General features: G+C 39.7%; 2 protein-coding genes across 2 annotated transcripts in view; one reads left to right on the forward strand and one right to left on the reverse strand.

The window, feature by feature from the left end:
- Positions 1-5,260, forward strand: part of LOC122817110 (ubiquitin carboxyl-terminal hydrolase CYLD-like) — a 363,020-nt gene extending 357,760 nt beyond the window's left edge. Inside the window, exon 16 of the transcript XR_006367148.1 lies at positions 1,572-5,260. The gene's annotated coding sequence lies outside the window, so the exon portion shown is untranslated. The remainder of the gene's footprint in view (positions 1-1,571) is intronic.
- Positions 5,261-6,285: 1,025 nt separating this feature from the next.
- The window catches only part of RAB5IF (RAB5 interacting factor), a 62,516-nt gene continuing 43,207 nt past the window's right edge, over positions 6,286-25,594 (reverse strand). The window contains exon 4 of the mRNA XM_044090290.1: positions 6,286-7,609. Within this exon, the coding sequence (XP_043946225.1) occupies positions 7,568-7,609 (42 nt within the window). The 3' untranslated portion in view covers positions 6,286-7,567. The remainder of the gene's footprint in view (positions 7,610-25,594) is intronic.

Raw genomic sequence — 25,594 nt, forward strand, 5'->3', positions numbered from 1 at the left:
CTGGACCTGATGGTACAAGTCCCAATTGCATCTTCACCTGCAAAAAGGACCTCATCAGCTGCTCCAGATTAGAGGTTTTGATGCTGCCGATGAACCTCGATGACTGGACAAAAGAAGCCAAAGAGGAGGGCTTAGAAGGTCATCTTGCATGCTAGCTCTGAATCAGACCAGAGATGGTGAGGACTCCAGTCACCAAAGAGGTGGAGAGAGCTTGGAGAAAAAGAGGAAGAGGCTTTACCTGAATGTTAAGCTTGGGGTGCTTGGAGCCAGAGAAGCCCGAGAGAGCAGGTTCAGTGGAAGAAACTTAATATGAAGCCTGTCCTCCCCCTTTAGCATGTCTGGAGTCTTGCTGTTGGGGCTTCACAGACCAATCCTGGGAGCTGGGGGAGACGGAAACAGAAGAGCCTGAGGGTAGAAGCCTTTTCAACACTAAATTGGCTCTGTACTTATTGATGGCCCTGGTGCCAAAACTCTCACAAATGGAACATCCAGAATCCAGATGCACCAGACCCAAACAACAGACACATTTTAAGTGTGCAGCCTGAGAAGGTAGCTTGTGCCTGCAGGAAATGCACTTTTAAAACTCTTAGCCATCTTTCTAAAACTACCTAGCCACAGAAACAACTAAAGTACAACTGGGGAAAAAGGACGACACAGCTACAACTACCTACCTAACCATCCTAGAAATAACAAAGGACAAAATATGATAACTGAGGATAAGGAAACAATAAATCTTAACAAACCGCTGTTCTACCTTCTCTAAATAGAAAAAGTAGAGCAGAGGTGAAGACATGAATTGTGGCAAACTAGATCTGGGAAGCTGATGGAAGAGCAGGGAGTTATGGATAAGGAAGGCTGAGCAAAAAGGGGCTAAAAATTTTAGAATTAGCTAGTGTCTAATTCAAAATCCCAGAGGTTAAAGCCAGATATCATTGGATATAAACCTTTCATGTCCCATCTGATTAAGGAATTGATTCATAATACACATTTTCTTAACATTAATGAGCAAAACTCCCAGTAGAATATATCAAAACATAGGGTGCCAGTAGTGATATCCCTGTTACTTTATTCTCAGAATCCTCTTAATATTGGGGATTTCCAGTCAAAATAAAGTGAATGAAGTAAAAAGTATATGGATAAGCAACACATTTTAAAAGACTTTCTGATATTAGTGAATATTACACAATATATGATTAAGATTAATTTAAACAAAAGCTACTCATAACAGAAAGGTTGTCAGATAAATCAATGTGTTTAATATGTTAAGTTTAGTACACAACTATGAGGGTCATGGCTGCAGTTTGGAGAACACAAATGGAGAGGTGACTGGAAGAAATGTAAAGTAATAGTGCCTGTGCAAGTGTAGTTCAGACTAGTAGGAACAGAACAACATTTCAGTCAATGTATAGAGTGTGTCAGGACTGTGAGGATGTTTCAAGATCTAATGGATATTCTGCAGTGACGTTTTACTGAAATCAAAAGAAACTTTTGAGAGAATATTTCCACTGTAAGTGGAAGAACTTTGTATATGTTCTTTGTTTTGAAAGTAATTACATATTTTTTTTTTGCAGGCATTCTCTACCACTCTGCAGTGTGAGAAGACATCAGGGGTTGGGCATATACTGACTTTTGCTGCCATTCTGAGGACGGAAGCTAATTTGCTCAGACTGATAACGTACAAAGCTGAAACATATTTAATGTTTTACTGCTTACTGTCAATGATATGTTTTGACATTAACATATGAGCAGTTTCATAGTTCTGTTTAACTTACGGTTTATTCTGAAATGTACCTTCTTGATCCTCCACTTTATACTACTGACAGGGTTGCATTACTGTGCCAGTAAAGACATAGAGGTTCAATGTCATCTGTTGTGGCTAAAATGGTTCCACTTTACTATCCCTCTTCTTAACAAATAGAAAACAAAATGCCAACACAAATGAATTTACTGTTTAAGTAGGGTGTGTGACACGGAGGCCAACAAGCAGCTAGGCTGCAAAGTGGAATTTATTTTGCCACCAGAACTGTGTGTGTTAAAATTATCATCACCTAATCAGTACATATTAGGACATGTACTAGCACTTGCCTATCTGTTCGAGATCATTTAGTAGGCTATACTTTGCTTTCCCTACCAGGAACCGATAGAGAGAAAGGGATGGGGGAGTGCCAAGTGAAACATCAGCTGTGGCTGAATTTTTACTTGAGTCTGAAATGGACAGTTAATAAGGCATATAAAATAATGTGTAGGAGCAAATTACAATGAAATAAATAGAATTTGTGCACTCAACATAGGCAGAAAACTCTTCAGGATAGAGGAGGAGTGAATTTTAAGGAAAGGCATGACTTGAGCAATTTATAAAATGGAGTGAACAATAATTGTTACAAAAGAAAATCTGTATAATGCATGAAAAAAAAAGTTCACAATTGTATGTTTTCTGTTCTATTAAAGTATGTGTATTCATGTTATTCAAAATGTGCAAATATAACAAAGGTGTTTAAAAATATTGCATCCTTTACCAAGTTTTGTGGCGGGAATAGAAAAAGGTGAATATTTTAGATGGTGGATTAATGTTCCAAACTGGATCCTAGAATGCATATTTATTGTCTAAACCTATAGATGATCCTCTTAAGCTACAGTATTAAAAAATATACTGGCACAAGGAGCACGTCCCAGTCAAAAATGCTAAACACTTACACCGTGTTTGCATTTCATGCTGTAATAACTATTGGCAAAACAGTCAGTGGTACTTAGCAGTAATTTACTCACATATGTGAATTTCCAGGTTAGTATAAACTGCTGCCTGAAATACAGAGGCATGAGCAGCAAAGAACTGACAACTTTACATTACAAGTCATGACTTGGGGAAGGTTTAATCCATCCATATATCCACAACCATTTTTCCCATTTCTGCACAGGGGGTTGGGGTGTCACTTCAGTACTGACAATTATCTAGATCCAAGGTTTACACCGCCAGGTGGCTAGCCCTGCCACAGTAGTTCTTCCACAGCACTTCTGCACACACACTCACATCTGTGGCCAATTTAGTACTAAACAGTATGACTACAAATGCCAATTTAGTGTTTTCAATCCACCTACTGCGTGTCTTTGGAATGTGGAAGGAAAGTGGAGCACCTGGGGGAAACTCACAAACACAGGGAGGACATACAGACTCTGCACCGATGGCACCCCAGTTGAAACTCGAACCGGGGAACCTCATGATTTGAAGCGGCAATGCTAATTTTTAGTATTCTTTGATAAGCTACATTTTCAATGTACCGGTTTATGAAAAATAAAGACTTAAGTGAAATGCATATTACTACTTACAAACATTTATAACTTTGTTCTTGTGAATCACTTTCTAATACAGTCAATGAGCACTCCACTGTTTTTTTTTCTAGGTGTTTTTTTCCCCTGTGCCTGTCAATCAAGCAGCCTTTGATGGGACATAACTCACCAATTCCCTAACATGGGAATTTCATTCAAGGATTGGGGTGAGAGCTGTCTGGAATGGGACATTTTCTGCTAGGCATGAGGGTACTTTATGCCCTTAGCAGATCTTGGCAATGAGAACATTTATAATGGTTTAACCCTGCTCATCAGCAGTAGGGTATGTAATAGCAGTCACTACGAATGCCTAATATGCATTTCCCAAGTAAATGGAAACTTCTGTACACCTGTGTTGAATGTTACCACCAGGCAGTGGCTTTGAGGCCCAATGCCCACTCCAGGACCCTGCTTTTGCACTGCCACCCTTCCACAGAGTAACTGTGGGGCAGTGTGTAGCCAGCTCTGACCCACCTACAATAGGAATGGGTATACCCAATCTACAGCCACCTCTGTCCATGTGCCCAAGCCACTAATCTAACTTGTCTGCCCAGCCACAGTCGGAGCTTTACTCTCTACGTCACTGGAGCTGGCTCTCTGCACCTACTTCACTTACACTGTGACTGATGAAAGCAGACAAGTGACTAACAATGCTCCACAACTAATGCAAATCTGCAGTACCCAACTGCAATATGCAGTAAAAGTAGCAAAGTGTCACCATTTAGTTGACAAGGCAGAATTATGGGGGATCTTAACTGTTTAGGACCTTCCATGGAACGACACTACTTTGCATGTCTGTCTCTAACTTCTCATGTTGCTTTGGTCTGTATTTATGTTCTCACATCACCCTGAGTATGTAAGAAGTTAATGAAGTACTACCATTAACAGTCGGCTATCTGCTACAAGACACCACTGAAAAAATTGGTAACACAGTTAATGGGCCTTGTGCCTCTTAACACCAAGTTCAGTGGTAGTTACTTCTCAGAAACATGAAAAAAAAAAAAAAAAAGAAAAGCATTGAATGTTTCAGTAAAGTTTAAGTCAAAAACTAGGAAAATGAAACCGTGGATTTCATATTCTAACTTTTCAACATTTAACACTCTGATTATAACTTTGCAGTCCTGCCCCTGTAACATACAAATGTTCTTGAAATATCCCCTAAACCCACAAAACTGATATCTACACAACATTTTAACAATATTAAACTGCAAGGGTGGCGAAAGTCCGGTATAGCCTAACCAGAAATCTGTACTATATATATTCTCCTTTTAAAGTACTTCATATATCCTCCCACATTCCCTTCCCCCTCTGCAAGATCTGAATCTTTATAAATTTCACAACATCATACACTTAATTATACTTTATATTTTGGGATACTCTCTTAAATATGCCACCTTCTTAACAAGTTTACTTTTTTCTCGATATCTGGTGTTTTTTTCATACCAATTTAATCTGCAGCTTTACTTGGAAACAGGTTCTGGTTCACAACACAGCTGCCATCTATACCATGAAATACAGCTCATAAAAACAATAAACAATTCAGATGTCTTCATTTACAAATGGAAAAAAAAAGGTTTCTTGGGTGGTATTACACAGCCCAGAATGAACAGTAAAAAAGATAATCTAGTCAGAGAAAACTTCAAGTAACAATATTCGGATGATTTTAGTTTTGAATAGCTAAAAAATGGCAAATATTCTGAAATTTTTCTTCCTTGAATAAAAAAGATTCATATTTTAAAGATGAAAGTGAACATTTAATGACTGTTCATGGTAAAAATGTACAAGTATACCTCTGATAACCTGTTTTGGCTTAAATCTCCAAAACATTCAAAAATGCAAACAATGTATTTTAAATGTGCCAGGAATTGATGCAGCTAACAGGCATTCAATTTTATTGATGCTACAGGCCTAATTGTGAAGCATTGCTGCATTTCAGGAAAAGGCAGTAAGGCTGCTATAGGTCAGCCTTCTATAGTTAGCCATGTAATACCTGCAAACAGTCAGCTGTGATCAGTGTACAACCACAGCAAACAAATATAATATAAAATAAAGTTGTCAGTCCCTACATGGACCCAGAAAATGTGAGACTGGACTGGCAGTACTGCTTTCTTGGTTATCATCCTCAATAAAGAAGCCTGAGTGAATATTTTGAGAACAGCTCAACTTTCAAACAGCAGTTTTATCCTTGTTCACAATCCAATTCCTCCATTGTATAAATTTAATTGTCATTTCCAATTTAATCAGTGTAGGCAATACAGACCCACTTCCCACAGTCAGATATAGTTTGGAACTTCGAGTAACTCAATTGAGTTTATGATGTGTGAAAACATTTAGCACATATTTTTTGAAACTGTCATATCAAAGCATTAACTGCAATTCTGTAGTCCCTGAAATTCAGACGAGCTGTTCTTGACTTACATTTTCTTCTGTGCCACACTTATTGTCTCCCTTTACATGGTACAATAGGAACCATGTAGTGGTTAAAGTAGGAATGATATAAGGAGCACAACAGTATGACTACAAATCTAGAATCGAGAATGAATGATACAACTGGACAAAGTTTTACTGCTTTGAATCTTATGAGTCAACAGCTAAACTGACACAAAAGAATGGCCATAGTACCACATCAAACTTTTAATGGGGATGGAAAAATAGCACTCCCACCTTTAATGATTATACCAAAACTAAGGTCATACCAGCTTTCAAGGAAACTCCAGTGCTCCAGCACCTAATGGGAAGTTTTTTCCCTCCATTTTGAGAGGCAACACTTGTTTTCTATGCTCTACTGTACACAATCTGGAATTAATGAGTTGTGTGATGCATCTAAATCTTGGTATAATAGGTTCGGAGAATTACTATGTGGGAAACGAGACAAATATGTTTGATATGGAAAAGGGCTTAATCAACAATGCCAAAAATTGAAACGTTTCATGGCTATGGCAAAAATAAGAACTATAAATATGAAGTACGATATGATATAATTGATGAAACACTGTTTCGGTATGTTCGAATATCTCATAATCACAGTAAACAACAGTGGTAGTGTAGATCCATGTAAGAAACAAGCCATGGTTTAAACTTCAAGCTATAGAAACAGGAAAATCAGAAAAGAGATGAAAATGAACATAATACAAAAACAATGCAATCAGGTACATAGTGACTTTAGATTATCGTGGTCATCAAAAAGTGATAAAACATTCATTCTATTACCAGTCCATGCTGTTTCACACTAGGTTGTCTTTACCTCATGAAAACCTAGACAATATGCTTGATTACATAACCCCCCCCCCCCAAAAAAAAAAAGAATAATATTACTATACTAAGCTGTTACCGAGACATTTGTCTCAAAATATATATTGATCATAATTTGAAGTGCTTCAAATATGTGGTGGAAAAGTAAATGTCTCACTCTTCAAATGTGTGTCAAGATGCAAAATGCTGCCACTGTGGGAAGCTTACAACATATTTAGCAAGGTACCACGCATTATACTTCAGTGTCATCTTAGCAGCATTTTTCCCCTAGGAAGTATCCTGGTACATCACTATTCCAAATTAGCATATCCTTAATATTCTAGGTTCAATCATGATACTGTAGCAACATGTGCAAACAATACTGAAAGAAGAAAAGAACTGTAGAAAAAGACTAACAACATTTGTTAAAAGGACTTTGTTTTAGCTTGACGTTTAACTAAATACCAAAGTATGTAAAACCATATGGTAGTTCCATTACACAATTAAAATGAGTACAACTTCGCACAAGACCAAGGACAATGGCGACCATCTCCACCTGTACAGAAAATGAAAACATGCTGAGCTCCTTAACATGGCTGGTGAAGCCATGATGGCATGTAAGTTTCAGGGAAGACAAAGTTAATAAATTATAAAGAAACATCAACACATAACACTTGCTAAATTAAAAGAATTACTTGCAGCTTTAACAACTGTTAACAGGCAGTATAGGGATCATTTCCAAATGTGAAGGCTGTAAAACATGCCTGTGCTGTGAAAAACTTCCATGGCTTTCGAACAGTTCAAGTATAGTCATCTTTGTTTTCCATAAAGGAAAAAATTGGAAGCGGCTTCTGTTTAAAGTGACAGGAATATCCATCTCGGTTCCTGAAAATTTTCAATTGCCCTTAATTTCTGCTGGTATGAAATGTTATACTTTGCAGAATTTTCCTGATGTTTAGTCTACTTTTTATTCAAAAGTTTTGTTCATTAAAAATGCACAAATGATTCCTCATTATTCAAAGTGGATGGCAGTGTAGAAGATTACCCATACGACCTAAAGAAAGAAATAATAATAAAACAAATTGGAGACATTATTACTACAAAATATAAATTTATACAACACAATGTAGAAAAGCCAATGAATGCACTTTTTGCAGTGGAGAGCATTACAGACCATCCTTAACAGTAACAGAGGGGAGCATGCAGACTTGCTAGATTAAACAGTAATAACAGAATCAAAGGCAAAACTACAGCCATTCATAATCCATAAAGTGTTCTATATTAGAAAACTACTGACGATCCTGGAAATCGGAAAATCATAATTAAATAGCTGTTATTTTTAACCATAATTATGTTTCTTAGCCATTGTTTAAATATGTTGCACAAAGAGTATAATGGAATTTTTATCCTCTCTCCCCTTTTTTTTTTAATTCTCCCTTCCCCACCATAGACATAATACCATGTTTCCTATTAGTTAATTCATTTCTATCTGCTCTTTGCTGCTATGACACTGTATAGCAGGAGACACGCAACAGCTGTGGGCAACCATCGCCACCAAGTAGAAGGAAGTAAATTCTCTTGCACTCGACAAAACTCCCCCAATTGGCCAGGAGGCCAAGTTAAATGCCTTGGTATGCTGAACAGCTTGCAATTGTGCACTTAGATGCATGCAAAAAGCTTACGTGGAATTCACGCACTCATTACATAGGGACTTGTAGGTGCAGGCCTGGCTAAGCTGTTTAGGAAGTATGACTTTCCCCAGCCGTCACTCCTGTGACTGGTTGTACAGTCTCTCCTCCAGAGTGGGAGAGTCATCCTCACTTGCTCAAAACCATTCCTCTCCAGCTAAATCCTTCATTTCACTACCTGAACCAAGTTCATCTCTGGCATAATCAGAGCTCTGATCTAACAGCCAGCATTCTACCTGCCAGTTGTTCACTTTTACAGAGCTGCACATATCTGCATTATTAGAAATTCCACAAACAAATTGTGAAAACATTAATACAACTGATGCCAACAAGTCAGAAGTACTCTGGATGGCAGGTGAAAAAAAACTGTGTGTGGGGGGCCATCAGACAGGGACTATAATTTACTGAGAAATTCCAGGACACTATTTATATTTAGTTGTCTTCAATATCTATAAACACCCAGATTCTGCCACCTGGTGTACTAAGCTGTCAAATGTGTTATCCCATAAGTGGGAGAGCCAAAGCACTCACTCTCATATCATTTAGGCTTGAAGCAGAAGTATTTCAGTAACACTGATAATTCAGGTCTGCAATGAGCCTGGACTTCTGTTATGCAAGAAAGTCAGGCAGGATCATAAAGCAGCAGTGACAATGAGTGGTGTCTCATAAATATTAATGACTACTCAAGCATCATTGTGCACAGGGAAGAGTCTTGAATGGAGCTACTGTGACCTAGGTTCCGCTAGACAGGCTGGGAGCTGCCTGTAGGTGGGAGGAGAATGGAGGTCAGCAGCTGCAATCAGTTCTGCAGTCCTTGAAGTAGGTCCAATGTGCTGTAATACTGTACCCGGCAAACATAAGACATGTTGTTATTGGGTACATGTTGAAGTATTTTACACACACACACACATATATATATATATATATATATATATATATATATATATATGTGCTCTCAACTGAACAGAGTTTGACAGAATTTCCAGATTATTGTATCATATTTGGTCTGTTGCTTTTATAATTTGTGGTTTACTGACAAATCACTGATGGTTGAAGTCACTAAACAGTGACATACATTTGAGTTTCTAACTTGATAACAATCAGAAAATGCATGCCAACACAAATTATGTTATTCTAGCAACTTTCCAAGTTAATTTAAACAATATTTAAAATCTGACCCTATTTTTTGGCTTGTCCTCCCCCCCCCCTTATTATTTTAGAGTTTGTCCAGATTTCTTGCACTAAGCAGTTGAAAGGTATGATATGCCATCACACTGGCACAGCAGGCACCCATCAGACCAGCTAGTGGGAGGGCAGTTACTGAGTATACAACAGCCTTCTACATCACAGCCACACTTGTGGGAGGGCAGTTGCTGAGTATACCACAGTCTCCTATATTACAGCCACACTCATGGGAGGGCAATTACTGAGTATAACACGGCCTCCTACATCACAGCCACGCTTGTGGGAGGGCAATTACTGAGTATAACACGGCCTCCTACATCACAGCCACGCTTGTGGGAGGGTAGTTATCAAGTATACCACAGACTCCTACAACACAGCCACGCTCGTGGGAGGGCAGTTACAGAGTATACCCTAACCTCCTACAAGACAGCCTCTGCAATTCCAGGTTCTTACCTCCTGTCATCATTATAGTTTCCTAAACTGGGGAGGAGGAAATCAGTGAGACGACTGGAGATGGGGAAAAAACAGATGCCTTTAGAAGTGGATGAGAAAGGGATAATGCTTTAACAAAATCTCAGTGACAGCTGAAATGTTTACTACTTAAATGACAATTTTCAAACTGTTGACCAATGACTCTTCTATCATCTAGCTAACAGAATAATGCATTCTCTCTCACAGTGAATACTTAGCCCAAAAATATTTGGTAACTGAAAGAGAGCCATAAAGGGAAGTAAACCCCTTAACCAGATTTAAAAGTACATAGTGAAGGGTGTCCAGGCTGCTAAAAATACAGGTAAACGTAGCCGAGAAGAAGAAAAAAAAAATAGAGCACACACTTTGCATGAAAAGAAACTTTATTATAAACTTACCACTTTACTAGCCCTTTGTCAAGGTTAAAATTTAGTATGCACTTATCTAATATCTATTCTTAAATAGGAAGGACTTCCTTTTACACAAGTTTAACTTTCATATACTTAAATGCAGAATGGTCATCAACGGCAGCACAAGAACATCCTAATGCTCCCAGACACTCCTTTTTGACAGGACTTAATACCTTTGAACGGTACAAGTTATTCCAGCATACTGAGGGTAAACTCTTAAGAGGTAGGCTCATCCTGTGAGCATATACACACAGTTTCCACTACATATGCAAAGGTATGAAAGTTCACACCCACGGACATCTCACTTGTACCTCAAGAAACCATAAGCTTAAAGAAAACTCATCACATTCGTAACATATTATAAAAGTCAACCTAATGACTGCAGTAAATCAAACATGCACAGTTACCACATCAGTGAGATGGGGGAGTTAATAACAGACTATATGGGATTAAATCCGAACTATGCCAGACTTGAAAGGCCATAAAGCAGACACTGGCCTGACAACTGCAAAAAATATCTTACTAATTGGCAAGCTCACTATGTGCAATATAGACACATATCGCACTGGACTTTACACAGTGGCATGCCTACCTCACATCGGATTAAGAGACATCTCAACTAGGTTAAAAAGGATTAAACAAGCAATACTGCTCAACATGATGGGCATTACAGGGAAATAATAGAATGTACAGGGGTGATGTGAGGCCATATACTGTAGGAAGACAACCTTCCTACCACCTGAAGATCTGTTATTTCCCTATAAAGCCCACCCTGGAGGGCATTAATACACTTAGATGGTGGGCTAGCTGTTAAATTGTTCTGTATTTGCTTTATTATTAGATTACATAGTATACTTTCAGGATGAAATGGTTCTAATACCTAGTGTTTCACACTTGCTGCATGACATGTAATTGTTCTTAGACAAAGTAAATTTACATCCAAAACAATTTATACAATAATATCATCACATAACCTCATGCAGACCATTCACATGCCTATGTTTACACAGAAGAAGCAGAGATAGACAGTACGCATTCATGTACACACTGGCACAAATATATCTATACCCTGAACTTTGACAGTATGTACATGATGTTTCACCAGTAAATATATTTTGTCAATGTCAGACACACAGTGAAAAAGCATTACAATTCTCCATCATTTTCATATCCTTGAAAACTGCTGCTGCTACAGTTAAATAAAATAGATGCAACTCAATTAGTGAACAGTAGAAAAAGGCTTTATATGTTGCAGTCGATGAGAAGGGGAAATGCAATGTCATTCTAACTGCTGTTGCTGCAGTTACTTGTTTTTATTTTATTTCTGTTCTGTTGACGTTCATCGTGTTTCACTTTTGCAGTCATTACAATTGGGTTATCCTGCTGGCAGGCTACCTGCAGTCGGCCTGAGTTCCAAAGTCTAGGTCCGGCATCTGTTGCTGTCGCCTCCTCCCTGACGTCAGTGCGCCAGGGGTATAAAAGATGCAGCGGACGCCATTTTCTTCAGTCTTTCTTGCTGCGCGGTGCCCGAAGCAAAAGCAGTTCGCAAGTGCCGGTCGGCCGACTCCTGAGATTTTCAAGTTCGAATTTCAGATCCGAAGTCTTCATTAAAAAGCTAAGTACACCGTTGGGGAAACATTTTTCTTGCTCCACACTGATGTCAGAAAAAGTTAATAATTGTATTTCTTGTGGGAAGCAAATACCTCATAAGGATTTTCATTCTTACTGCATTCTTTGCCTAGGCCCTGACCACTACGTTGCTAGTTGTCGGTTTTGTGCTAGATTTAACCAACGCACTATTAAGCATTGGTACGAGTTTGCATTTCATTACTTTGGCAGAAGATTTAATTATATAATGCCGTCGGAATAGCCGACTACCGGAGTTTACAGAAAAACGGAAGAAAAAGAGAAGGACAGGCATCTGAGGTCCAAAACCGACGACAAGGCTTCTTCTAGGCCAGTCGCCGGTTCTCAGTGAGGCGCTTTCGCAGCCCCTGACGACCACTACTTTAGAGCCACAGGCCGATACCAACTCCCACGTGGAGTCAACCAAGCCTACCGAAACTCAAGGTATTGGACCTTCGGAAACCATTCCCTCAGATGGGTCCGGAGCCGCTGAGCAGGCATCGGCTTCTGAGGGCGTTTTCAGGCCTACACAATTATATGTTAAAACTACTTCAGCTTTAAAGACAAAGTAACAAGTACAACAGACTCATGGACAGGCCTCCATGCCTAAAAAACAGATGCTCAAAATGGCCGAAGACCTGATTACTTTGATCAGGGGTTCTCATCCCCCTCCTGACAAGAGGCCTAGACAAGAGGTAGAATAAGAATCTTCAGATCAGGTTTCCATTTCATCTGATTAGGAATACACTCTTCCTCCTTATGAGGATTCTGATGCTGAAGAATCTATGCCCTCAGCTTCTCCTCCTGAGGATTATTCTTTTGGGGGCACACTGCATACCATGAGGGAGCAATTCCACTAGGAGAGCCAAGATTATTCAGAATTTAAGAAAAGGCTCAGAGACTTTCTTTTACTGCCTCAGCACAGGCCCCTGGCTACTCCACCTGTGCTAGATATTGTAGATGATGTATTTTCAGAGTCCAGTCTGACTCCTTACTTCCAGCTCCTATTAAGCCAGACAGATACTACAGGGTTCCAGACTCCCACAAATTTCTTTTTAAAAACTCTGCTGCTGATCCAGAAACTATCTCTCAGGGTCCCAAGGAGGTCAAGGCTGCCACTGCAAAAAACCCTACCCCCTCTGACAGAGATTCCAGGGCACTGGACAGATGGGGAAAAAGATTTACACTTCTGCTACCTTGGCTATAAGGGCTTTAAATTGTCAGTTTCATATGCTTAAATATCAGCAATACATTATGTCACTGCTTAAACAGAAAATTTTGACAAATTCTGAATGTGCAGAAAATAAAGAAATGCAGGATTTATTGCATGCAGCTGAACAAGTTGGAAAGCATACTTTACAATGTGGTTGTGATTCTTTGGAGGCCTCCTGCAGAGCCGCTGTTACAGGTTCTGTCATTAGGAGACATGATTGGTTAAAGGAACAGAACCTGCCTGATCATGTTAAAGCAAATTATTAGATGCTCCATTACAGCATGATACCTTGTTTGGTGTTAAAGCAGAAGAGGTGTTGAAGAAAATGGAGGACAAAGCTAAATCTATGCAAACAGTCAAGGATTTCTTACAGGTACAGCCTCCAAGATTTAGCAGACACTGGCCTACAAAGAATTGGTCCTTTCCAGTGTCAGACAGGCCACAAAGAGGCAGATACAGAAGCCCTAGAGGCAGATCCCAGCCCCAAGGCTCATACAGGTCTAAACAATGGGGTGCTTCTACCTCCAAAAGCGGAGAAGACAAATCACAGCCATACAGAAAGCAGTCCCAATGACTTTCCCCTGCCAGCGCCAAGCACTTATATTCGGGCAGCTCCTTTACGGGGAAAACTAGCACTTTTTTCTCAAAACTGGCACCTAATCACCCAGGACAAATGAGTCTTGAACATAGTGTCACAAGGTTACAGGTTCCACTTTCACACCCTGCCAAGGGCAAACGGTATGCCAGACCTGCCAAAAAAATCTATGGGCAGAGGCACAAAAACAAGTTTCATCCCTCATGGACATGAGTGCCACTCAGCAAGTACCACATCAAGAGCAGGGACAAGGATTTTACTCAAGACTTTTCCTGGTGCCCAGAAAGGACAAAGCCTGGAGGCCAATACTGGACCTATCTATTCTAACCACATACCTGGATATTCCAAAATTCAAAATGTTGACTCTGCAGCAGCTTCTGCCCATGCTGGGCAAGAAAGCTTGGCTTGTAACTTTAGACCTAAAAGAGACCTACCTGCATGTCCCAATCAGACAATCATGGAGAAGATACCTCAGATTCATAGCTGGCTCAATGCACTACCAATTCTCTGCACTGCCCTTTGGCTTATCTACTGCGCCTAGGGTCTTCACAAAATGCCTGGCACCAGTAATTACATTTTGCAGACAAAGAGGAATACAAATATATCCTTACTTGGACGACTGCCTCATTCAAGCAGAGAACAAGGATTTACTACTACAGCATCTGGCGTTTGTAAAAAGATTATTAACATGCCTAGGGTACACAGTAAACGAAAATAAATCAAAACTTGTACCCTCTCAAGAGATAATATTCCTGGGTGCAAGCTTAAATACAACTGCCCAGATGGCTTATCTCACACCATACAAACAAAGGCAACTGACTACTTATTTCAAAAAATTGGCAACAAACACACAGTTAACTGCAAGAAAAATTCTGCAGGCTTTGGGCTTCATGCATCCTGCAATCTGCTAAATGCAAGACTGCATATGAGGAAACTACAATGGTATCTAAAAAGTGTTTGAACTCAACATTGCCACAGCCTGGAAACAATAATTACACTCATTCCCTGCCTGCAACAGGAGTTTTGATGGTGGGCAAAGGCCTGTCACCACAACAAGGGGCAGCAATTCACCATACCCCCAGCCAGGCAGACACTGACAACAGATGCATCGGATTATGCCTGGTGGGCCCACATGGCAGGAAGATGTATTCAGGGCTCATGGTCCGCAATCCAAATGCATCTACATATCAAAAAGAGATGCTAGCTGTTCAGAATGCCCTGACAGCCTTCAAGGACTTACTTCATCCAGGACAACTACTGATAAGACTGACAATACCTACAGTGATGTGGTACATAAACAAGCAGGGAGGCACACATTCTTACCCCCTTTGCAGACTAGCCATGACTTTGTGGTACACATAATTGACTTACCAAGTACATCTGCAAGCACAATTCCTGCCAGGAAAGATAAATACTCTGGCAGATGAACTAGGCAGAAACCTCATGGATCCCCACGAGTGAAAATGGGATCCACAAGTATTCAACATGATAACAAGGAATTGGGGATGCCCGGACATAGATCTATTTGCCTCCCCTGCCAACTGCCAACTACAGAGATTCTGCACAAAGACTTATCACAAACAAGAATGGAAAGTGGATGCTCTATCGTTCAGCTGGAAAAACTTAAAAGTATATGCCTTTCCCCCACTGCCTCTCCTCCCCAAGGTACTCCTAAAGGTCAGACAAGAGAAGCCAAAAATGATACTGATTGCCCCAGACTGGCCCCGCCAGCACTGGTAACCAATCCTAAGGAACTTGACTCAATGCCCAGCATGGACATTACCTCAAATTCCTCACTTTCTGACCCAACAAAACAATCAGATCCTGCACAGCCAAACTCAGGACTTTAAATCTGGCAGCATGGCGGATAATGTAGCTTTTCAAAACACACCTCTCTCTAAAGCGGTGATGGATGTTATCTTGGAGGCTAGGAGGCCCAGTACCAGAAAATCTTATGCAGAAAAATGGAAGAGATTCTGTGCTTGGAACCAGGCATAAGGAATTGACAGGACTGTTCCAAATATCCCTTAGATTTTGCAATACTTAACTGAGATGCTGGACAAAGGCCTTTCCTTTTCATCAATTAAGATTCATGCTTCTGCCATTTCAGCTCATTACAATACAGAGCCACCTATTTTTCTCATCCTTTATTAAGGCAGTACCTCAGAGGAGCCAAAAACTTACACCTTCCAAGGAGATCACCAATACCTGCATGGGACCTCAATTATGTCTTGGAAAAACTCACTCTGCCTCCTTTTGAGCCAGCCACTACAGCTAATATAAAATTTTTATCATGGAAAACAGCTCTGCTCCTAGCTATAACCTCTGCAAGACGAGTCTCAGAGCTACAGGCACTCATGGTTGTGGAACCTTTTATCATTTTCCATCCAGATAGGATTTCTCTAAGGACAAACCCCACATTTATGCCTAAGGTAGTGTCCGGTGTGGCCCTCAACCAAACTATTCATTTGCCTATCTTTTATCCAAACCCACAGAATAAGGGTGAGAAACTTCTGCATTCTTTGGACATACACAGACAACTGCGCTTCTACTTGGACAGAACCAAAGCTTTCAGAAAGACTGAGCAATTACTGGTAGCATATGCTGCAGGATCACAAGGAAAGGCTATCTCAAAGCAGACTATTTCAAAGTGGATAGGTCACTGCATACGTTTATGCTATTCTCAACATGGCAAATCAGTGCCTAAAGGCATTAGGCCGCATTCAACCAGAGCAGCAGCCACTTCAGCAGCCTTCCTCAGAGGAGTGCCAACCAAAGACATTTTAGAGGCTGCTACCTGAAGTTCAGTGCACACTTTTACAAAGCACTACCACTTACCACTCTACTCCAAATCCAGGGCAGGCTTTGCCACTGCAGTCCTGCAGGGCCTCATAGCCGCTCTAATTCTATTTAGTTCCAGCCTCCCAACCTTAGCTTTGGGATTCAACTCAATTGTAATGACTGCAACAGTGAAACACAATGAACATAGTACAGCTGTTTACCTACCATAAATGTAGATGTTCGAGTGTATTCACTGTTGCAGTCCAGGTTACCCACCCACCATCCCCCTTACTTTGCTGGACCTTATCTGTACTTCTCTATTCTATACAACCTATGTGGCGTATTTGCTTGTAGATGAAGGAAACTTGTTACTTGGTGCATGCATGCTTTATAGACATATTTTTAGCCTATCCTTTTGGGGGGGGGGCACCTGAATCTGGGGCAAGAAAAACTGAAGAAAATGGCGTTGGCTGCATCTTTTATACCCCTGGCGCACGGACGTCAGGGAGGCGGCGACAGCAACAGACGCCAGACCTAGACTTTGGAACTCAGGCCGACTGCGGGTAGCCTGCCAGCAGGATAACCCAATTGCAATGACTGCAACAGTGAGTACACTCGAACATCTACATTTATGGTAGGTACACAACTGTACTTTAACTGCATCTAAGCCATTATGGAGGTTAATCAGCACCGCAGAAGATCCCCTCCCCCAATTTATTCTTTCTGTGAATCTACAGACTTTTTTGTCAGGCTCTTAGGGTACTTGCTGGAGAAAATCTGTTTTCTAATAGGGGTATATTTCATCTTCCGCTCATCAAATGATAATTATGACAGTCATTGTTCATACTGGAGTAAACAATATTACCCTTTGGATATGTAACAAGGTATATTTGGGATTACTGAACACTGTAGCAAGCATGTGAAAAACAAATCTGCTTAACAAAATCCTCTTATCAGCTTGTATAGCAAGTTAAAATTTTGGCATTTAATCAGTTGAGTAAGGAGATGGTTTTAGGGAAATTAATGCTCGTCATACGTAGCCAGACAGACAGCTTTGCACCTTAGGGGCTTTACTTCTCTCTGCAACAGGTGCAAGCACTGACCAAAAAATTTTCCTCAGCAATAAAATTGCTTATTCAGAAGCTTTCTTTGCTTGGAAGATGTTGGTTTCAATACGAGCACTGAACCAAATATCCAAAATGTATAGCATAAAATCCCGGATAAACTCGCTTCACTTCTGCAGATTTGATGGAATAGGTGGGGATTATTTTTTTAGGTGTTATTTTACATACACTGAGAAACAACTCAGGACTTGAAACTGTGCATACAATACTGGTGGCACTAAATAACAGTAAAGAATCTGATACTGACATCCATGCCTCCTAATAAGGATTCCTTGGGGGGTAAAATGAAAAAAAAAAAAAAAACAACAATCCAATAAGGACTTTGACTACCCACTGACCAGTTAAACTACTCAATGTAAAAATAAATACTAAATGATAATCAAAGCAATTTGAGACAAACAGTATGTTCAACAAGGGATGGTAATCTGGATCTCATAAAATGACTTCCGCGGTAGTGCAGCGGTAGCCTCACAGCAAGAGGTTCTCCCGTTCGATTCTCGGCTGGAGTGCGGGGAGAGCCTTCTGTGTGGAGTCTGCATGTCATCCCCGCGGCTGGGTGGGTGTTCAAAAGACATGCGTAAATGGGTGTGCCTTCGTTGAAGTTTAAACTTCGAGCTGGCACCTCGGCATTCGTGAAAATCTACTGCCAATCATTAGCAGACCGGAGTTCCGCTGTGGCGACCCCTAACCGGGAAAAGCGAAAGACAACAACAACTGACAAATCTAGGATCTTTGAGTGCTGAATCAATAAGTATACCTCTATAACTACCACAGATTAGGGTTTCCCTACTGGAAGTATGAGATTCAATAAAGCAAGTCCCAAAAATTTTAAAATTAAACTAGGAGTTGCACAAAACAACAAACTCCAAAACTCGCTGTCAAAACTTTAAAGCATTTGTGCAAGAGGCTTTGTCCCACATCCATGCTTCTTAGTAAAACTGAGTCTGCTGTATATTAGGGTTGGAAGGGAACAGTCCAAGAAGCTACAGACTCAAACTCGTAGCTTCAGGGATCACGGTTACAGCCCTCACAATTTCAAAAGGTGCTCTGAATCAGACCATAATCTGTGAACCACTAGGAACAGCAAACTTTATCATTAATAAAATATTCTTCCTAGATGATGCCAACAGAAACTATGATGCAATAAATAATGCTTATACAAACAGATTAGTGTACTATTTTCTATTATTCCAATAAGTCAGCTCAGGATACCATTAATGAGTTCCATCATATTATTAAGGTCTGCATTTACAATACATATTACTAAGATGCAAATATATAGTTAAATTCAATAAACACATTCTTGGGTGGAATCACAAATTATTAAGATGGCAACCACAAAAAGGTACTTGTGTAAAAGCAAACCTACATTAAATACAGATGCTGCTTACTTTTATCAAATCTTCCAGATGTAACTGTGAACCCAACACAACTGCAAAGGTAGTCGGCAACACTAAGGGATTTAGTAGTAATTACATAAAAAATGAAAGGGAAACACTGCATCACACACAAAAAATGAAGGGATCACCTAACCACATGGCAAAGCAAACTCAGTTGAAGAATAAAATTTGTGTAAATGGTACTTACATTTGTCAGACAAATACACAGACAAGCAATATCCTAACAAATACAGACATAATAAAGAGTGTGTGTCAGTTTTTTGCTTGTTTTGTTTAATTGAAGCACTTTTCTCTCCCTCTAAAAAGACTATTAGACAATATGGTAAAATTTCAAAAACAGTTTAAATGGCCTATCAAATTTTGACATACAGTACTTTAAATACTTTAGAAGGAGAGAGAGAAATGCCTCTAATTAGGTAGGTAACTGTAAAAATGCTACAATCATTAGGAACTTCCAGTGAGGGAGTTGTAGGGAAGCATCATTCTCCTCAACTTCCTTTAAACAATCAGGCTTTGTAGGAAGCTCAACTATGTCCGCAGTGACCTCTGAGAGAACTGTTTTGGATAGGGAAAATATGCCTTTCCCAAGACTCAGCATCACCAAATTTCTGCGTTCAGTAAGCATACATTTTATTGGAAAAGCAGACAGGGGCAAAACCAACACTGGGAGGGTCAAACACCTGCAGTCCTGAAGGAAACACAGCAGAACCAGAGGTACTATATGAGGATAGCACCATTAAAGAAACAGCCATTTTAAATTATGAAAGTGAAGCTAATGTTGACTTTTTCAAAACAATCAGAGTTTTATTTCTTCATGGACGGGGAAATATACTGTTGATATTTCCAGTTTAATATTCACACTTTAAACATTATGCTGCTCTTTGATAAAGGTAAATCAAATAGTTTATAAACAAGTTGCTTTAATCTGCCTTTAACTCATACTATAGCAACCTTTGAGGCTGCTTGGGAATCAGACATTAGAAAAGTTGTTTCAGCACCACTTAAGGATAAGTTTTACAATTTTACAGCAGCTGAAGGAAAAGCTTTGACTGATCTTAAAAAATGCAAAAAGCATGCACTACGAAAGCTGACAAAGGAAATGTTTTTGATAGTGATGGTCATGATTACAAAGAAAAAATACACCCATACCCAACCGTACAAATCCCCCTTAAAATACCCCAGGGTATCAAAACTTGTCAGATAAACTGAGAAGCATGGCTAGACTTAGAAAGACCCCTGGGGTCATCAAAATAATATTAATCTATGAACCCACTTGCAACATTTCTGTTTCTCAGAAAAATATACACCTCCTCTCCTCACATTGCATTATTTTCCAGTCTAAATAAATGAAAATGCTGGCAGGCAGAGTTTCATAGGCACAAATCACTCGGGTGATGATAAACCAAAGGTGTATTTAATGATAAAAATTCACAAGAGAAACAAATAAAACGTGAGCGCATTTGTTAAACAAGTAAACTTCATCAGATACCATTAAAATGTAAGACAACCATTTACATACATATAAAAACACTCCGATTGGGTAAGCAAAGAGAGGCAGCTAGCTAAGCAACACTGAGATAGAACATTAAATTAACCCCTTGGTGACTGTTACAGTTAAAACTGTTACATCTTATATACAATTGAAACTTGTAATTAAAAGATAAATTATTAGTCTCATACTTATGTCACAAATGGTTATAAACATGGCCGGCCTTAGGCATAGGCCAACTAGGCAGCCGCCTAGGGCGCCGCTGTAGCAGGAGCACTTTTCCAGTAATTATTTGGTGTAGGTAGACTAGGATGGGGGCACCTGGGTGGTGTGGGGGAGGGTGCCGTGGAGCCCTTTTGCCTAGGGCACCAGCTGACCTAAGGCCACTGCTGGTTATCAATAGAATAAAACTAAAACCAAAGTCATTTTTAAAATCTCATGTTAAATATTCACATAATGCTAAAATGTTTACCAAAGCAAAATACATACAAAAGTGCTTTGCTTGACAAATGTTTTAAGATATTTTGTTCCTTTCTACAGCTTTTAATTTCAATACAGGAGAGATGGAGGTCCTGTCATTTATTTTATGTAGACAAAACAGAAAGGAAATTTAATGCCAGAATTTATGAACACAACTATGCCATAAGAAAGAATAATGTCAACAATGCATTAGCGAGGCATACGCAAGACAACACTAACCACAATCTCACATTTACGGCAATAGACCATGTAAACATCAGTGACAAAAAGCCTTGGGGACTTCAGTTAAAGTTAAGGTGGCAAATCTTACTACAGGCAGATACATGGCCAGGGATAAATGACAGGATGTCCATCTCTCCTGTATTGAAATTAAAAGCCCTAGAAAGGAACAAAATATCGTAAAACATTTGTCAAGCTTTAGTTGTATATAAGATGTAACAGTTTCAACTGTAACACAGTCATTAAGGGGTTAATTAATGTTCTATCGCAGTGTTGCTTAACTAGCTGCCTATCTTTGCTTACCCAATCAGAGTGTTTTTATATGTATATAAACGGTTGTCTTACATTTTAATGATGTTTGATGAAGTTAACACTTCATCGAAATGAAAGCACTCACGTTTTGTTTCTTTTGTGGATTTTTATCATTAAATACACCTTTGGTTTATCATCACCGGAGTGACTTGTGCCTGTGAAAGTCTGCCTGCCAGCATTTTCATTTATTTAGTTTGTTTTGCAGTTTCTGTTTTTTTACTTTCCAGTCTTTTGAACTTGGTTCAGGGCAACTTTCTTCTACAATAAATACTAAAATATGCTGCAGATATTAGAAGCATTAGTATACCAACACCTTTTCTCATGCCCCATTTCTGTTCAAGAGTGCTTCCCTTAATATACTAAACTAAAGCATTCATAATTAATGTAGACATTATGAGGCTCACTGGAGTCCCATTTCATTCTTTCTTAAAATACTGACTTAATATTTGCCTGACATTATTAGGATTACCCACATGCCCTAAACAGTGTTTCCAAAGACATCCTGCTACGATACTTCTAATACACACAGATGTAAAGTTATAGAGGCCAGCTAGGATTCTAATGTAGTAGTTCCTTCTTAAGCTGCTTAAAACATCCTGAATGTTTCTTACTTTCTCTGTTTTATGCTGTTGATGTCATTTTTGTTTTTCCAACTTTAGCCAAGGCATTTTGCTTAAGAATTTGATACATTTTTAACTAACTAACATATTACATTCTTGCAATCATTTAATCTCAGCTCAGGTGTTGATTAGCTATATATATTTGTTCATTCATTTCTTAAAGAATTTGCCTGAATGGGGCTCATATTAACAACCATTTTCCTAAGTAATCTGGATCTATCCCCTCCCTGTCACTTACTTGTATACAGTAACACCATTATGAAAAAAGCAAAACTGTTTCCTAAAAGCACACCCTGTAAAAAGTACAGTTGTGTACACCTACCATAAATGTAGAAGTTCGAGTGTCTTCACTGTTGCAGTCATGACTGTAGGGTTCTCCCCTGCCAGCAGGCAGTCCTCGGTCGGCCAGAATCCCAAAGTCTGGGTCCGGCGTCGGCTGTTCAACCATGCTCCCTGACGTCAGAGCGCCAGGAGTACAAAGCTGACAGCCGACGCCATCTTCTCCAGTTTTTCTTGCCCCAGATGTCAGGAGTCCCAAAATGAAAAAGGTCCCATAACCTTTGCAAATACACCTCAGAAGAATGGTGAAATAAGGAACTACACAAAAGTAAAAATAAGAGGGGACAGGAGGGAGGGAAACCCAGACTGTAACAGTGAAGACACTCGAACATCTACATTTATGGTAGGTGTACACAACTGTACTATGTTCATCGTGTTTCACTGTTGCAGTCATGACTGTAGGGTAGAATCCCAAAGCTGAAAGAAAGGGAGGTGGTCATAAAGAAGAAGGGGCGGCTAAAAGGCCCTGCAAGACTGCAGAGGCAAAACCTGCCCTAGACTTAGAGTAGAGAGGTAGATTGTAGTGCTTAGAAAAAGTATGCACTGAACTCCAAGTTGCAGCTTCCAAAATGTCTTTGGTAGGAACTCCCCTGAGGAAGGCCGCAGCTCTGGTGGAATGAGTCTGTATACTCCCTGGGATTTGCTTTCCATGGTGTGAATAACAAAATCTGATTCCATGAGCAATCCATTTAGAAATGGTTTTACCTTGGGAACTTGAAGCATAAAAAACAAACAATTGTTCTGATTTTCTGATGTCCTTGGTTCTGTCCAGGTAAAAACGTAGTTGTCTGTGTACATCCAAGGAATGTAAGATCCTTTCCCCTTTATTTTGAGGAGTGGGGAAAAAGGTTGGCAAGTGGATAGTTTGATTCAAAGCCACTTTGGAAACCACCTTAGGCATTAAGGTAGGATTAGTCCTCAAAGACACCCTGTCTTGATGAAAAATAATATAAGGTTCCACAGCCATAAGAGCTTGTAACTCTGAAACTCTCCTGGCAGAGGTTAGGGCTAACAAGATAGCTGTCTTCCAAGATAAAAACTTGATGTCAGAAGAGGCAGCAGGCTCAAAAGGAGGCAATGTTAGTTTTTCCAAAACATAGTTGAGATCCCAAGCAGGAATGGGAGGAGATCTAGGAGGTCTTAAGTTCTTTGCTCCTCTGAGAAACTGTCTCATGAGCTGGTGGGAAAAGATGGGAGGGTCTGTATTATAATGAGCAGAAATAGCACAGGCATGTATCTTAATGGAAGAGAAAGATATACCCTTATGTAAGAGATCTGTCAAATAAAGTAAAATTAAGGTAATGTTAGGAAGAAGAGGATCAGAATCCTGAGCCTGCATCCAGGAACAAAATCGTTTCCATTTTCCTGCATAAGATTTTCTAGTGCTAGGACGTCTGGCTTCTAAAATGACATCCATAACCTGCTTGGGTAGGAAAGAAGAAATCAAAGGCCCTGGATTAACCAGGCCGCCAGGCTGAGAGTTCTGACATGAGAGTGTAGAACCTGACCCTGATGTTGGGACAGAAGGTTCGGAGACTGAGGTAAAACCCAAGGGGGGTCCAGACATAGTTTTTTTAGAGTTGGATACCAAAACTGTCGAGGCCAATTTGGAGCCAACAAGATTATCATCTTGGGCTTGTCCTGTTTTGGAGCCAGCAAGATTATCATCTTGGGCTTGTCCTGTTTTATCTTCAATAAGACCCGTGGAAGAAGAGGAAGAGGCGGAAAGGCATAACCCGAGAGGTTCCTCCAACTGAATGACAGGGCATCCACTTTTCAAGCTTCTCTGTGGAAGGTCCTGGTGCAAAAATTCTGTAGTTGATGATTGAGATGGGATACAAAGAGGTCTATGTGAGGACATCCCCAGACTGCTGTTATCATCCTGAACATTTTGGTGTCCAGCATCCAGCAAAACCATCCTCCTGCGCGTAGGTACTGCACGGCCCCCAAAACATGCACCAAAAGAAATAAAAAAATGGAGCCAGCAAAAGGTGAATGAAAAAATATTTAAAGTTAAGGCATCACAGCAAGTACAAACATACCGGTTTCGGCTGGTAAATTACACAGCCTTCATCAGTGTATAAAAAAGCAGTTGCATTACAAGCTGTTTAAATATACAAACAAAGGATACCATTGGTGGAATACTTATAAATATTCATTAAGCCCGGGGGAAAAAAGCCCACCCAACTTGATTATCCACTTTTTTTCTTTACAGTTTAGAATACTGTGCCAACCAGCTTTGTTTCTCCGATCACCCTGAATTACATCAATAATAGTGAACAAGAATTTTGCAGATGGATGTGTCAACTGGTGTTTGTATAAAGCGTTGGTCATCTTTTTTTGTTTAATGTTACTGTAATGTTCTGAAATCCGTAACCTAATGCACCTGGAAGTTTGTCCAATATAGAATGCACCACAGTTACATGTGGCCAAATAAATGGCCCAATCACTACTACAATTAACAAACATGTTTAGATCAAAAACCTTTGCACAATTCCTACTTGAAAACTCCTTTGTGGTACATATGTATTTACAATTTACACAGTGGCCGCAAGGAAAGCATCCATACAAACTGTCCCCAGAAATAGTTGTCTGAATCCTATCACTAAACTTATAATCCCTAGTCTTGTAATGGTTAAAGTAAGATTTCAAACTTTTACCATTCCTGTAAGAAAACATGCATTTATCAGGAATAATCCTAGCAACTTCTGGGTCACTCTGTAGAATATTCCAGTGTCGCTGCACAATCTTAAATAAACCATTAGTATTTCATCCATAAGTTGTGGTAAGTCTAAGTGGTTTGGATGATGTATTGGACTTGTCCTTGTACTCAAGCAAATCAGTATGTTCCATATTCTGAACCTGACCTTTTGCAACTGCAATGGTTCCTTCCTTATAACCCCTTTGTTTAAATCTATGTGTGAGATCATCTTGATTCATACAATAGGTGGATTGTTGTGAACAGATACGTTTTGCTCTAATGAATTGGGACTTTGGTATGTTTCTGGCTATGTGTGGAGCATGATAACTGGAAGCATGTAACAACGAATTATATTGTGGGAACTTCCTATATATTTTTGTCTCTAA

Source organism: Protopterus annectens, chromosome 12.part0, assembly GCF_019279795.1.
Source record: "Protopterus annectens isolate FY-2018-M chromosome 12.part0, PAN1.0, whole genome shotgun sequence".
Lineage (NCBI taxonomy): Eukaryota > Metazoa > Chordata > Ceratodontiformes > Protopteridae > Protopterus > Protopterus annectens.